The following is a 16,242-nucleotide window of genomic DNA, read 5'->3' as shown; positions in this document are numbered from 1 at the left end:
GCCCCGGAGCGTCGCCTGCCGGAGCGCCCCCGGATCCAGAGCGCGGCGTGCTGTGAGGAGGGGTCGTCGCGCTGCCAGTCCGGCGGCCCCCGCGGCTGACGGTCCCCCTGCGAGGCCCGTGGCTCCCTGGTGCGGCGAGCGGCAGTGCGCAGGCCCGGCGGTCCCGGCGCTGGTGATACTGTTTTGTTAGTGTTGTTCACGACGAAGCCACTTGTTTTCGTGTCCTGCGTGTGACTTGGGACGCTTTGGGAGCAGCGCGGTGGGTCGGCCGCTGGGAGCTTTGGTTCGGCCTGAGTGCGGTTTTGAATTCGCGCGATGGACGACCGTGTGGAGGAAGCGAGGGTCGGCACCGATAAAGACATTCCATCCAGGGCTGGCTAGGTGTCGCGCCTTTCCCGCGCGCTGGGACATGCTTGTGCGAGAGCCGGGGGTTACCTGCCGATCCAACTCCTCAGCATGTCGTGCTGCGGAGACCACGTGCCCTGTGACACCGTCTCGCATACTCGACTGGGCGAGGGTTTTCTGTTCTGTACGGGAGCTTTCGGGGCTTTTGGAAACCACCGCCCGCGATCAGCTGTCTTGCCGTCCAGCGGCCGCGGTGCAGCTCGACGGACGTCACGCACGGGGAGTGACCGTCTCCGGTGTCTGCTGTTTCGCTTCAGTATGTGCATCTCACAGCCGCTACCCGTTCCAGAGGCTTTCGAAGCCCGCGAGACGCCGGGCGTCCGTCCTTCCCGTTTATTGGCGTTGCGACAGACACCGGCGGCCTGTACAATAAAATGCCCGGACCGCAGGGCGACGCGTCCCGTAACAAGGCCCATATCAGGGTGTGGCGCCGCCGGCCGTGGCGGCGGACGCCGGGGGACAGGGGCGCGGACACACCACATTATCACACCGTCGGCGCGTGTGCCGGGCCCTCCATTTGTAGCATGGATGATGTCGGTACGTGGCGTGGGTGAATACACTGTGTACCCGAGCGGCGGCCGTCTCAGAACTCCAGGTTGATGTTGCGCTCCGGCACGTGGCTGTGCATGAAGGCCGCCTCGTTGCCGCGGATGGAGAGGATCTCGCTGTCCAGCTTCGGCCCGCTCCGCTCCTGGAACGCGGCGCGGTCGGGTCAGGCGTCGGCGAGGCGCGGCCCCGAACGCCGAGGCGTCCGGCTCGCACTGCGTTGACGGGGCAACGGCGGGGATGTGCAGGACTGAACGGCCCACCAGCCCGCGCCCACTCCGGGCACACCTGACGTCCAGCCTGAACATCAGGTGAAGTATACTTATCCCCCCCCCCCCCCGCCTGGCGTGCTCACGCTCATAATTATAATCCGATCAGCAGTGCCGAGCTGCTTGCCCAACGTCCGGACGGCATCGCAATAAACGAAATGTCAGTCGCACGTGTAGGAGCGTTCACAGCGGCTACGCATCACGCCGTAAAAGCAAGGTGCGGATCCAGTGCGGTGAGGTACATCACAACCATACAGGCAGACGATGCGCACGCTCGCGGGACACCACGGAGCAGCATACGCCTGCCCTGACCTTGCCCATGGGCGCCTTGACCCATGTCTCCTGGCCGCAGTTCTTGCAGGGCAGCTGAGGCAGCTTGTCCAGGCTGATGGTGCGGCTCTTGCAGTTCTTGCAGCTGAAGAACCGCTTGACGGCGTCCACGAGCACCGTGCCGTGGCCCTCAGACTTGCACAGGTCAGACGCGGACAGCGCCCGGTACTTGCACTGCAATGGGACCCAACACCACTTACTGGTCAATGTCGTGCTGAGAAGAACACTCGCGTATCATGGCCACACGATGAATGCTATCCTGTTCAGTGCTTTCATGTGATATGGAAAGCCGTTGTGCTAACGCGTTCAGGAGTGCGGTGGCAATGCTGCTTTGAACAAGGGCACGGCCGAACGGAAAGCAACGCTGACGGGCGCAACGCAGCGCATTGGACCAGAGCACAAGTCCAACTCGGCTTCTGTACTTTGCAAACTACTGGAAAATGTGCTAGCGTAGACGGAAGGGGCACATCAGCACTGCCAATGGACAAGATGGGTCCCAAAGTCGGATGGTGTGGTGGTCAGTTCGAGACAAGAAGCTTCACACACGGCTCGGACTAAGCAAATCACATTTGTCACATGAGTGCAGACTTGACAGGGACGGGAGAACAGTCCCGCCGCCCGTGTCGGCCGACCGGCGGCGCGTGCCCACCTTCCGACAGTAGACGGCCTTGGTCTTCACCTCCCACGTGCTAAGCATCTTATTCTCGATCAGCTCCTTCTTCTCGAGCGCCTGGAAGTAATGCTCCTGGCCCTCGGAGAGTTCGGCTTCGAGCGCGGCCGCGTGCGACGAGCGCGCCTCGAGCACGGCCCGGAAGCGCGGCTCGTCCACCAGCCGCGGCCGCTTCGCCGGCGGGGCGGGCACCTCGGTCGCGTCCGCTGCAGGGAACGGTACCGTCAACACCGGCGCGGGACGGATGAAAACACCGAACGTGGGTCAGCCAAGCCATTTGTGTGGAGGTGTCGGCGCTGACAATTTAGAACCTATTTATATCTGTTGGAATGCAGAAACAGCTGATGTCATGTAAGTGGTGACCGGCAGTGTTGCCAGGAGTAAATATGTTAGCCGGAATGGCGAAGCTACATTCAACCAAATCGCTCAAATGCACCGAGAAAACGTGGCCGATGGAAAATACCGAACTGCGGTACGGCATTTGTTCCAGCAGTAGTACCGTACAACCAAACTTTGCCTTACCGTGCTGCTGTACGTTAACAGTGCACTGCTGCAGGTGCCTGGCGACAGATAATCTACTCACGAAGGCAGACACATTATCACCCAACATCGACACACAATCGGCCCAAACACGTGCTGACCGCGCGGCCAGGCCGGTGCCGAGCCGAGCGAGCACCGAGGCGCTGAGTCGAGCGCCGACCGAGCACCGAGCACCGAGCACCGGCGCCTCGCACCCACCCGGAGTGTTCTCGTCGACCCGGCGCGCCACGCGCTCCAGCACGGCCTGCCGGCTCTGCCCGCTGGCTCGGGCGCGGACAGCGTTCGGGTTCGCCTTCTTCACGCCGCCCGACTGTCGGAGCAGGGCCACGGCCCTGGCCTGGGAGGAGGGGAGGGTCCCGGGTCAGAGCGGCGGCGGTCGGCCCAGCGACGGGCGGGCGGTGACGGCGCCCGACCATGTACATGCGGAGCTGGTCTCAAGATTAGTCAGCATCGCGACAGAAGTGGACTGAAAAGAAGACTGGGGAGGTGATCTTCCAATCAAGCGCTGACTAACTGACTTCCAGTGATGTGGAGATTGCAAAGCACAAACTGAAAGGCTTCGCCCAAATTGCCCTCAATGAACAGCAATCCGTCTGGACTGAACAACACAGCACACCAGCCAACCAGATCCGGTCGGCAGAATTACACAACCCCTATAGCCCACAGCAGGCTTGCATGACCCGACCCAGCTGCCGAGGCAGGGCGGCTCACGCCCATCCTCACCTTGTTGAGCGCGGCGGCGGTGGCGCCGGGCCGGCCGTCGTCCAGCTCCACCTGGTGCCCAGGCGGCACGTGGCGCGCCAACCGCGGCGCCGGCGGACGCTGGTCGGCCTGGCGGCGCGCCTCAGCCCGCAGCAATGCGGATGGTGCGGCGGGCGGCGCCGCCGCCGGCCGCCGCTCGTCGCTGAGGTCCGAGGAACTCGCAGCCGACGCATCGGCCGTGAGGTGCTTCAGCAGGTTGCGCGCGCCGGCGCAAGGCTTCAGCAGCATCTCACCTCTGGCGGCGGACAGGTCAAGACTGTTCTGCTACGCCTTCCGCAGGTAGTGGATAGGTCGGTCCCTGCCGCCCCCTCCGCAGAGGGGAGAGGAAGTGGACGAGCCAGAGGATCCAAACGCGTGGCAGGAATAAGAGAAACATACCAACAACATCACTGCAGTTTCTGGCAAGTCTTGTGCACGAGAAGCGAACTCGGCTGGTGTGACGTGCAGCGGCTGTGCAGAGCCCGTACTCACATCTCCACGCTGTCCTCGGCCACGGTCGCGATGGCCCGGGCCTCCGCCTGAGAGATGTGCTTCAGACCCAGCGAGCTCAACTGCTTCTTCTTCGCTGTCAGGCTCTCCTCGCACTGCAGGCACAGCGTGGGCATGACACCAGCGACCAGGCATGCCCCGCGGGTGGCGTCGGTAATTGCTGGAATGCCGGTCAAAACAAAGAAGCAAAAGCAGTTTTGAGTTCATACGAACAACGCGCCTCAGGCATTTTTTAAGGCGGTCAATAGCAAATCAACTTGGAAAACAAAACCAATCGACTCCCCACAGGCGTAGCCATGGGACTCGTAGTCCACGGGCAGCTCCCGTGCCGGCGACGCCTGGCGGCGGCGGCTGACCTGTTTCTGCAGGCGCAGGCTGCCGAGCCGCTGCCGGTCGCGCAGGGGCCGCTGGGCGGCCGTCTCCGAGTGTCTGGCCGACGAGGCGGCCGCAAGCTGACCCTCGTGCAGCAGCGCCCCGCCGCCCAGCTGACTCTTCATCGGCCGGCGCGGCGCCCACTCGACATACCCTGCGGCGGCCCGACGCTGCGCTACGTCACGGGCACATCGGGCGCAGACCCTTAACTGTCACGACACGAGAGCCACTGTCACGATGCGCGCCGGGCACGACCCTGAACACGTCGGTGGTACACTGGCTGATGTGGCTGCTGTGTGCGTGGAGGGGATCGGGACGTGCCTCACCATCAGCTCCGTTCTGTGCGTTTACAAAGCGCAGGGGAGGGCTATGGTGAATAACCCATGGATTGTCACAGGAGCGGGCTTGAAAAAACGCTGTGGTAACAGCCAACGTTCCCGACATGGCCGCGGAACGACTCGCGTGGTTAAAGCAGCCGGAGCCAAGAGCCACCAGACTCAATGGCATCGATGCCACCGATTTGACGCAAGGTGAAACAGTCACAAAAACAAGCATGACTGCCACCACACAGGGACGATCACGCCAGGGGACGCCCGGCGGTCCGGCGGTCCGACGCCCCCTCCCCCCCCCCCCCCCCCAGTCCGGAGACGACTCTCACCTGCAGCTCGCCCCGCTTGGCGCCCGTCTTCTTATACTCGGCGTTCATGTGGAACACGCAGACGGGGCAGTGGCGCTTGTTGATGAAGCTCAGGCAGATCCGGCCGTTCTTACACCTGCAGAGGCGGTGACGTCACGCCGTCACGTAGTACTCGCATGCGGCGAAGACGGCGCCGACTGAGGAGCCATCAGCGCTCAAAACAACCTCGATGTTCGGCTGAGTGGATACAACTGGGCTGTTTCGCAGCACGGCAAACGGTTGCCCGGTAGGGAGGTCATATCGGAGGTCGGCTAAATTTTGTCGTGAGAGTGAATGACCCGCAAGGTAGCGAGGGCAAGTGTTCTCCTGCACCTTGGGAGGCAAAGAACATTACAGAGAGGATTGCCCAAACTGAGTCGACGCCACATACAGGAACATTAGGTGACTGCCAATCAGTCAGTAATGCTCACTTGGCCTTGCAGAAATCCAGATCGGGTGAAGTGCCCAGCATTATGCAGTGTTTGGCGGAGTTCACGGACAGAGTTATCCCTGATCCGTCCATTTCTCTGCAACCGGGTCATCAGCCGGGTCACAACCACAATTCTTCAGCCCGGATGGCGTCACGGACGCTCTGTGTTTCCGAAAGTAACCTGTGTCGACATTCTGACCTGGTAAGATTTGCATCAGAGAACAAAATACAACACACAATGTACTGTAATGTTTATGCGGCATTGTCATACTGGAATTCACGTAAGATGTGCGTTTGCATTATCAAAAGCAAAAAGATCAAAAGTAACCAATAGCAAGAGGGACGACGCACTAAAGAGTCTGCAATGAACTGTAAACTGCAATGTCAACACAATCAAATCTAGTCCCTCCAAAACACAGCCGACTGACTTCGCTGAACCACCACCTTCTCTAACCCAGCGTCACTCCATCCCAAAGACGTCCTACCCGCCAAAGCCAGTCCCTCCGTCCACCTACTTTTCCTTCATGACCTTGCAGCCGGCCAGCGCGACCACGGTGCCGACGGAGGTCTTCCAGAGGCCGCCGTGGGCGTCCCCGAACAGCATCACCTTGGCCGGCTTCTGGCAGTCGATGAGGTCGGTCAGCGTCCAGGAGGAGTAGGTCGAGCCCTGAGGACGAGCCGGCCAGCCGGTCACAGGGCCGGCAACCTCAGGCGGCGGCACAGTCTCAGGGTCGCGTCGCCGGCTGTCCGGTCCACCAGCGCCGCCCAGCTCTTAAAAGTAGCTCTGCAGCTACGGCCGGGACCACATGGGTGTTCATTTCCTCGATCCTGTCCGACTTGCCGTACACCGGGCGGGCCCGTGATGGTTAAATCAGCAGTGACACAGCCTGACGACGTCTGCCAGCTGAGGCGCACACCCGTACAACCGGCCCGAGCCCGCTTCGCCGCACCCGCAGCCCGCGACGCGCCCAGAGCCGGCTCCCTCCACACCCCGCACTGACCTTCTGTGAGGTGCGCGGCTCGGACTTGCGCGCGATGACGCCGATGGTGACCCAGTCACCGGGTATACCCTCCCCACGGACGTGACTCCCCAGCTGGCTGATCCGGATCAGCTGCTTGTCCTGCATGCAGTCGCGCAGCTCGGCCTGCGAGAGCCGTGGGTTGCTGCGGCACATGGGCGCGGCCGTCACACGTGGCGCCGTTCACCGCGCAGCATCCACACTCGGACATTCACGCATTTAGTGCACATGAGGACGGAGCGAGCCGATACAGGAAGTGTTTTGAAACATGTCAAGTGCGGAGCTCGACACAATTACGTCGACATGCCATAATACGTGCACAAAAAACATAGTTGGCATTAAACGTCTTTGCCGCAGCCGGCGACGCCAATGAACAAACACGGCCACGCATGACGACGTCACAGGCGCACTCACATGACGCTCATGCGGGCGAACGAATCCAGCATGACTTCCTCGTGCGGCTGCTCGGGCGCCGCCGGCCGGCCGCCATCGGCGCGGCGGGCCGCCACCTTCGGCCGCATCTCGCGCTTGGTGGCCCGGTTCGCGTGCTCGGCGCGCTCCTGGAGGCGGTCGCGCGCCGAGCTGATGGCGGCGCCGTGCGCCAGACGCTTCACCTGGCGCCCGAAGTCGTTGTACTTGGTCTCGAACGGCGTGCGGTTGTCCTCGTCCTCGCTGGAGTCGGTGTCGCCGCCGTGCACGTGGCTCTGGGGCCGGCGCAGCATGGCGCGCAGACGCTCCTCCCGCGCGCCGGCCTCCGCCGAGGAGGACGGCACGTCGCGCACCACGCGCGCCGCCACCAGGCCCGTGGTATCGAGGAACTTGGACTTGTTCGGCGAGGCTGGTTTCTTGATCTTGCTGACGACATCCTGGAGACTTTTGGGCGCGGATTTGGCGTGCTTCCTCTCCTTCAGCATGGCCAGCTTGGCCTCGAGAGCTTGGATCTCGGTCTCGGTTGGGTCGTCTTCGTCCACTGCCGCTGCCGCCTCATCGGCCCGTGCCTCGTCATCAGAGAGTGTCAGATCGGACTCAACCCTCTGCAACGCTGCATCTGACACATCGAGACTGCTGAGCTGGCTGGAACTATGTCGTGACGAGGTTGACGCGGATGTGGGAGACGCTGCCACCGCGTCCAATACACATTTCTTAGCTTGCTTCCGTAGGCTATCATCAAGATCAAATGTCTTTCCAGTGACATGGAAATTTTTCCCTTCAAATTTATCTTGCAGATCTTGCTTTTCTGCCTTGTCAGGTTCGCTGGTCACATCCTTGTGGGATCCGCCATCCTGACTGGCATCTCCAGTATCACCATTAACCAAAGCAAACAACTCATCATCATCTTCATCTAGGAGAGCAGCAAGATCCTCCAGAGCTAGAGCTGAAAGGAATTGATCTTATCAAATGAAAAGTAAAACAGCAGTACCCACATAAAAAATAATGGCAGAAGGAAACAAATAGAGAAGAAAAGACTAAGAGAAAAAAAAGATGTGTCATAATATTTCTGGAGCCTTCATTCACAGCTTGTTCCATTGATAGCATTTGTGGAGCACACAATACCTGAATAATCTATCAATGTGTTTATCATCATCAAATCAATGCAATTAAAACATGCAGGACAAATACTTGATGAAAACAATGAGCAAACCATTCATGTCATCCTTACTGTCTTCTTCCATGCTGCAAGGACTGGTAGGTGATATCTGAAAACAAACATCAGTAAGGTTACAAATATTGGAATGTCAAGAAATGACTGTGTTTCAAGCAGCTTTGTTTTATCTGAATAGCATATTGTAATTACAAGTGCTTTGGAAAAGTGGATGCCCGGCTAGTGGAACAGGGACTAGCCAATGAGCAACACATTTAATGGCATGCACCTTATGCAAGCTCTATTATAAGGCATGATATTTTGACTCCAAAAATATGAATGGTAGTGGGCTCATGAATCATGGAACTTGGTCAGAGTGCAGTATGACTTTTTATCAACTCAGCTAAACTGACTTGGTGGGCAAGAAAGTATGCACCAAAGGCATATGTCTGTGCAACCCTGTTATTAGCTAATCCACCCATGTCTGATCATACAAAACAGAGGAGTATGTTGATAATATGATAAAATCAGCTGCAGTCATCATGTTCATACATGCCACAACCAACACATGTGCACACACAGTGGCATACAACTGGACACATCATTCGCTTACTCTCTCTTCTTGTTAACAATTATTTCTTAATGCTGTACTTACCTTGGAAATTTCTACAGGAGGCTCAATAGCCAGCAAGCAAAGCATGACAGTATTTTGATCTTTTGATCACACTTCAGCAGCATTTAAGCTCGGCAACACAGATGGCTAGAGAAAAACGGTCACATTTTACAGTGCCCTGGAACATGCCAACTTTAAATTTGATGAAATCAAAAAGTGCCCAATAAAATCTGAACTTAAGCTGTTTTTATGAACAGTAACTCTACATATTCTGTACCACAGCTCTCTGTACAAATGTACTTAAACACTTTCTAGACAATTGTCACCATTTTAGATGTGTCAATAGCCAATGAAAGCCCCAGATACACCTAAAAACAGAAGTGAGCCTACAGCGACATGTAAAATCATTTGTTTTATCCAACCGTGTGCTAGGCATCCTTACTGCGCATGCAAGGCACCCTTATGTTAAAATGGGAAAGAAGCTTACAAACATACATAAATAAATGAACTGTTGCATGCACAACATAATTTATATCTGGACAGGTGTGTGTGTATGTGTGTTGTGTTATACACCTCCTCACACAATAAATTAATTCCCAGTTCGCCTTTATTTCCTGTCATTTCATAATGCGGCCACCTCCCCAAAATATTGAACAAAAATCCCCGGAAACGCTGATAGTGAGCACTCACCACGCTCAACACCAACGTCCTCTCCCAATCGTTCACAACACGGGGCTTCGTTCCCCTGAAGAACCGTGGGTCTCCTGGTCTCCTTAATGCCCTACGGTTCTCCTCGCCTTGTCCTGGAGAAGGACATGCCCCGAGCTCAGAACGAAAACATTCGCCGATCTTCGTGTGTTTCGCGCCACTGCTTGTATCCGTGCACAAGAAACCCGCGAAAATATCAAAGAAGAGTATCCGCAAGCAAATTTCTGTGAGCTTTCGACTTTTGCCGTGCAACGGGCCTTGGTCTTACGTGCTTTTATTATGCGCCAGACGCGTCTCAAGAAATACGAAGGATGTATTAAATGATTCACTTGCTAGCAATTGCCATTGCATCACCACAAAACATAAAATATCATAACAAATTAAATCCCGTCCTCCACTGCGAATGCGCTTGCTAATTTACTTCCGTTGACGGCCCCCAACGATGGCGAATGATCACCAACGGCGGACGCTACATGTAAGGTTCCCAGACAAAAAGCCGAAAGGAAGAGATAGCACGACAAAAAGTCGATGGGAATAAATGTCGTTAGAGTCAAAAGTCGAATGGGAAAAAGTGGAAAGGGGACAAAAATCGAGGGACAAAGATTCGAAAGGGATGGAAGTCGGCAGGGGATAATGTCGAATAGGAGAAAAGTGAGAACGCTAAGGGTTAATTCGAATAGGTAGAAATACTTGTAGTCGGAAATATTAGAAGCAGGAAGTTCATCAGGCTCATACACCCCGGCATGATTGATGGATTAGTCTGCCGTCACGGGTGGAAACAGATAAGACTGAATGGGACTGGATGGGACGGGACGGGAGTGAGCGGGACCGTGCAGGCAGCAATCCCACCAGAAGGGAACGGACGAAGAACGGAAAGCTGCGACCGGGTCGTATGGAGCCAGATGAGGCCAGATGGGATCATAATGGGACGGGATCGGGTGGCACAGAACGAGACCACGCTTACCCGGACATGATCAGACAGCTTGAGACGCCCCGGAGCTGGTCGACAGGAAACAGACGAGACAGAACGAGTCCAGACGCGACCAGACGGAACCAAACAAAACCGGACGAAACCGTACGAAGCAGGGGATCAGGGCATGTGAGCATGATACTGTCTGACCAGGCAGGACGGGACCAGACAAAATCTCAGGTGGACTGCTGTTAAATCTGCCACATAAGGACCTTAATGCGACGCCAAAGTACATGCTTCAACTGTTTCGCAACGGGGAACGGTATACGCAAGGCGGCCGCAGAACAGCTAACAGTGTGTGCTGTGTGACTGTGTCGGCAGTGAACCTGGATATTTGATGAACCATTATAAAACTTCAAAAACACTCACATTGTGTTTTTGTGTTTATTTTTGGCGTGGCAAAAACACCCACCTCTAGTTTTTCGGCCTGGGACGTAGTTTCGCGAAATGAGTTGGGGAGGAAAGGAGGGGAGGGGGGATGGAACAAGGGAAATGACATAACCTATCTTCAAAACGCCAACAAATAGATTTCCAAAACGTACACTTTCTGTCTCAGCCCGATCGAAACACTAAAATTCAACGGGCTAACGTGCCGTCGCGCGTTGTAGCATGGGTTGCGCCGCAGTCTCTCTCGCAGCCATTTTCTGGTACCTTTTCGTTTGTTGCGGGAGACATGTAGCCCGGTATTTTAAGAAGGCCCCTGAAATCGAGATTCAGTAGACCTCTCCCGTCCTAACATGATTATTCACGTACACAGTTTTTTGATACCGCAAGAACTGATTTTATGTTGAGCCATTCACCGAAGTCGATATCAATGAAAGCAGCTATGTCGAATAGTAATGCAGAGATGCGATTTTAAGAAAATCAGCAGCCGATATTTTGATGTCACGGCTTATTTGAGAGACATATCCGGGGTAAATATTCTCAATTTTGCCCGAATCCATGGCAGCGACTCGGCTCGCCGGGATGTGGCGGAGATAAACTTTGGAATATGCAATCGCTGCACGCACATGCACTCTCTCTGAGTACTTGTACATGGAGTGCTTGCATGAAAGCCGACTTGAGGTTGTATTGCTGTGGTCACAATAATAACAACGTCACAAATAACAACAACGTCAGACTATCGATAGTGCCACTTATGGGGGTAATCCAGCGAAATGTTAATATTCTATGAGAAAGAAGTGTAGCGTCGTGTTTTATTTTGGCAAGACCATGCTAACGAGCTTACCACTGTCTTTATTAGACAAACTGGAGCATGCTAACTGCCAGTTATCTACAGGGGAATGCCATATTGCTTTCGACAAATTGTTTTTTAGAGCGGCTTCTTTCCGGCACAGTCTGTCATGAAAGGGTGACTTTGAGTCGCTTTAGGCACTTGCTAATTGCCCCTGTATTGAATGGCCTGTGGCTAATGGCAACAAAAGCTGTTGTCAATGATGAATAGAATCACTTGCTAGAAATGTCTGAAACAAATAACAAATCAGCAAACCCCGGGCGAACATGGTCAGCCCTAGTTTCCAAAAGGATGCAGCCATTTCTTTCTTGTATCGCGATTCCAAAGCTTGGTCGGCTGATACTGTCCGTGACAGTGTTCAGAGAAATGACACAGACGGTACTGGGCTTTTTTCGCCATGTTCGTCTCGTTGAACTGCCAATAATCGTGACAAGGACTATTTTCACTCTCAACTTTGGCGGAATTCTACTTGAAGTGCCAGCTGAACCGCACGACCCCATGTGGAACAATGCCTGCCCTCCCAAACAAGATTATTCTGGAACAGCACCAGTTGTCTTTATCAGAAGCTTCTCATTGTTGCGCCAGCTTGTTAACAGATATAATGCTTCCGGGCTGCCAAGAGCGGTACCCCAGGGCACAGCAGTTGCGTTTCTCAGCAGCAGCCAAGAAGATCAACAGCAGAGCATTTCTCCAGCTAACCGAGAGCTGGAGTTGATGCCCATCCCTCCCCCCCCCCCCCCGAAGCTCGCAACAGTGAATCTCATCCTGCCAAGAAAAAAAAAACACTAAAAAGGTAACGTGAACTGAAAACGTCCATAGCACATCGCTCGCGTATTGCAAACACATCAGGAGAAACAAGCGACGAGATGTCGCAAATGTGTTGATAATGTAAGAAGCCATGCAGGTCTGGAGCCTCGTTTAATATATTTCACTGGGGGTCGAGGGGGGGGGGGAGATTTCTTGCCCACGCATAATAAGTATCATGTGGCGTTCTACAAAATGGCGGGAACCGACCTCACTTGATTAAGGTTCACTTGACTAGGGTAGGGTCTCGCCACACCACTAGCTGGTAAAGCATGCACAATACTGGAGGGATTTTTGCCCTCCATTCAACATGAATGCACGTGTCCCTGCAGGGCACGGCATCGCCCTACGAGTACACCAGTCGTATCAAGCACACCAAATCAATTAAAAGGAATCCTGCCATACGAGAGCACAACTTGCACGAAGCGGAAATAATATCGCTCAACGTACACTGATCGATGCACCCAGCACGCCAGCGTGAACACTTCCGGGACCCGTCCTCCCTTCTGACCAGCCTGTCTGGGGAATGCAGCCACCCTTCCCGAGCCGCGTTCCGTAACGGGCCAAACACCCCCCGGCCGCCTGTCGCAGGTACAACAACCAGGACGCCGGGGCTGGGACGATGTGACTAAGCATGGGCGAGGAAACAATCGCGTTATTGGGGGCAGGGGCGGATCCAGGATTTTTCCAAGGGGGGGGGGGGGCACGCAACATTGTGGGCCCCCGTGGAGTTTGGGGTCCCCCTCAGAAAAATATCCTTGCATTTCGGTCATTACGTTTTAAGGCAAGTCTTATGTAACACACGCATGCACACACAAAGGCACACACACACACACACACACACACACACACACACACACACACACACACACACACACACACACACACACACACACACACACACACACACACACACACACACACACACACACACACACACACACACACACACACACACACACACACACACACACACACACACACACACACACACACACACACACACACACACACACACACACATATATATATATATATATATATATATATATATATATATATATACATACATATATAAGCATTTGCTTATTCATTTGTCTAACAAATACGGAAACCCATCTGACTGTACACAGCCTTATAAAGCAAGGTGTGCCACGCATGCATACGAACAAAGTTCACTCAATTTCTACAGATCATTTTGAACGCTGTAATTTTAAGGCTGAGTGTTTCGGAACAACAGCCAAAATAAACTTGAGCTGGTTGCTAACAACCATCAAAACCAGGCATGGACCTAATGCCTAGTTCATGTACTTACGGCCACCCGGCTGTGCGATGTAATCAGCTGATGGTTGATAACTAATGTAGAATTTTTCCTTTGTTTCAAAAGGCTGCAACATATCCTAGCGTTCAAAATATGTTGAGAACGTGATGCGCCAGTATAGTCAGTGTAACACACTCAATAGCCAATGGAAATGACACATACGACGCCGACGGCACGTAAAGTTACGTTCGGCAATTGCGCGTACAAATTCATCAGCGCATATTCGGCTGCTGCTCTAAGACGAAAGCACCAAGACCAGTAGGGACGGAACATGAGCGATCATGGGTGCCGCAGGAGGCCAGCAAAGCGGCTCCCGTCAACAAGCATAGGGTCCTCAGAGCAAGCAAAAACAACCCAAGACCAACGTGGTGGGCCCCTAAACGATCGGTAGTGCCCCGGCAGGCTGACGTAGAAGGCCCCGGCCACAGCACAGGACCCTCCGAGCAAATGGTATTTATCCAAGACCATAAATTAATTCCCCTGCGCGATCAAGAGTGCACGGGCTGGTTAACAACATTAGCCTCGATAGGAGTGAAGAGTCCTCCGCAAATGAAACCAAAGGAAGAAAGCCCTCGATCAAAGTAGAGGGCCCTTGAGCATCGAGTGTCTCCGAGCCTTACCTTATAGGAGCCCTAGCAACAGCACAGGGCTCTCCAAGCAAGTAGAAAGAACCCGATACTTTCATGAAGGGCCCTTGAGCAACTAAGTGTGCCCTGGCGTATAGGGTCCCCGGAAAACGTGTATAGAGCCTTTCGGGCGAATGGGAAGAATGCCTGGAGGAAAACCTGATCGATCAACAGTGCTCAGGCATGGGGACAGATAGGGTCTTAACAGCACATTGGGCCCAATGAGAAAATGCAAAGAGATCAAGGGTACCGTGGAAAGCTCCTTAGCGATCAGATTGACCCGGCAAGTGGACATATAGGGCCAGGTAACCAACAGCGTAATGTCTCTGGGCAGTGTAATGAGCCCCAAAATTCCCCCCAAATAGTACTTTTTCAATCAGCGAAGAATACACTTTATAGTTTCCAACTATTCTTGGTCGCCTGAAAGTCCAGAGATACCCAGTTTGGCTGCGGTTTGTGTTAAAAAACTGCACCTATTCGGCCGGTGCTATGGGCTCCTCGGAGCCAATGGGTCCATTCGGGGCCCAAGGGGGTCATGGCACCGTGGCCTCCCCATCCGGATACGCCCTGATTGGGGAAGGGCTTTGTGGATCGAGTCCACCTCAAATAACATGACAGTGAGTCGACAAATGTTGACGTGAGCTATGCTTGCCCACACTCAGCCCATGCGGACGAGATCCGCGCCAGCTACCCCTCTTTTTTTGTACATGACATGGTAAAACCCAACCAGGACGCACACGGCACGAAATTAGCTACGCACCTGGTCGAGATGATAGCCTATGGGCAGCCGATCTGGACTCCAGATGGGGCCCAGGCACCAGCCCGCCTGCATCGCTTGCTGGCATGTGGTCAGTTTGCCCACCTGCGGCCCGTTTGGATCTGAGGCTATGCCGCTCACCCTTGTTCCAAACTAGTCTGTACATGGCCACAAAATATCCAACCAAGTAGACCGAAGTACAAAAATTAATACCCGAATGTAAAAGATGTCAGCATATGGGTGCGACCGATCCATCTGGGTGCGACATAGAGCACAAAGACTATCCCACCTGCAGCCCGTGTTAAATGAGCAGAACGTAGTACAAGGTACGAACATTTCTGGTGCATGCGAAAATCATAATAAGAGCGCTCAATGTGGGACCCAGCTTGAGCCCAGTTAAAAGCCCACCTGTAGCCCATGCCCACATTAACCCAGTTGCTCCACGTTTAGCCCATGTGGATCCCATTTGGGAATGTTGGCTGGACCCCGTGTTCGGCATGATGAGCTCATAGTTCCTTCGCCAAGTTATCGACGTTGAATGCACCAGAAGGTGTGCTCAAATGATACTAGAAGGCAAACAACTGTTAAATCATCAGCACGCAGAGTTTCAAGCTGTGCCCATGGTAATGAGCGTATCATAATGAACACTGGGAAGTGCCTTGTGGGCTGCTTGCCGGACTTTATACCTTTGAACTTTTTACCCCTCTGGTCTTTTCGTCTCTTGACTTTTTTCATTCCACTTTCCTTCTCCCTCCTTACACTTCTCTTTCCTTCCGCTTTTGAAAGGCCATTGCTTTGATGGTGCCAGCAATATGTCGAGCAGAGTGTCTGGAGTGCAGGCAAAGCTTTTCCAGAAGCAGTCCAAATCCATCCTCGTGCAATGTCCCAACCATGTGCTGGACCTAGCAAAAGAAGTGCCGCTGGTGACCGAAACAATGAATCTGGTGAGGAACTTATCACATGTCTAAACACTACGAAGGACAAGAACATGTTCGAGGAGCACATCCGGGCGGGGATAACGGAGAGGGCGGTGTCGGTGAAGCCAGAGCACGCGATCCACAGAAACTTTTGGCTTTGTGCCCGCCACGATGTACTGTGAGGTGTGAGCGCATTCCAAAC

General features: G+C 54.2%; 1 protein-coding gene across 1 annotated transcript; it reads right to left on the bottom strand.

Annotated features, from left to right (window-relative positions):
• Window positions 1-849: 849 nt before the first annotated feature.
• On the bottom strand, window positions 850-9,513 carry LOC119092401 (protein MCM10 homolog). The gene is made up of 15 exons (XM_037215364.1): window positions 9,394-9,513; window positions 8,169-8,205; window positions 7,123-7,883; window positions 6,923-7,068; window positions 6,491-6,653; window positions 6,005-6,156; window positions 5,491-5,586; window positions 5,042-5,156; window positions 3,994-4,106; window positions 3,685-3,757; window positions 3,484-3,534; window positions 2,959-3,097; window positions 2,200-2,426; window positions 1,533-1,724; window positions 850-1,096 (listed from the first exon to the last, which is right to left on the bottom strand). The coding sequence occupies exons 2-15, from the start codon at window positions 8,179-8,181 to the stop codon at window positions 989-991; spliced, it is 2,349 nt and encodes a 782-aa protein (XP_037071259.1). The 5' UTR covers window positions 8,182-8,205; window positions 9,394-9,513; the 3' UTR covers window positions 850-988.
• Window positions 9,514-16,242: the final 6,729 nt, after the last annotated feature.

This window comes from Pollicipes pollicipes, unplaced genomic scaffold (assembly GCF_011947565.3).
Source record: "Pollicipes pollicipes isolate AB1234 unplaced genomic scaffold, Ppol_2.1 Scaffold_3447;HRSCAF=4054_pilon_pilon_pilon, whole genome shotgun sequence".
Classification (NCBI taxonomy): Eukaryota; Metazoa; Arthropoda; class Thecostraca; order Pollicipedomorpha; family Pollicipedidae; genus Pollicipes; species Pollicipes pollicipes.
This window is presented reverse-complemented; position numbering and strand designations above follow the sequence as displayed.

Excerpts from the sequence above, each read along its gene's own strand:
- LOC119092401 (XM_037215364.1), bottom strand. Across the intron at positions 3,535-3,684 it reads TCACGGCCGATGCGTCGGCT|GTGGAGCTGGACGACGGCCG; the intron begins GCGAGTTCCTCG and ends CCTGGGCACCAG. Across the intron at positions 3,098-3,483 it reads CCGCCGCCGCGCTCAACAAG|GCCAGGGCCGTGGCCCTGCT; the intron begins GTGAGGATGGGC and ends CCCTCCTCCCAG.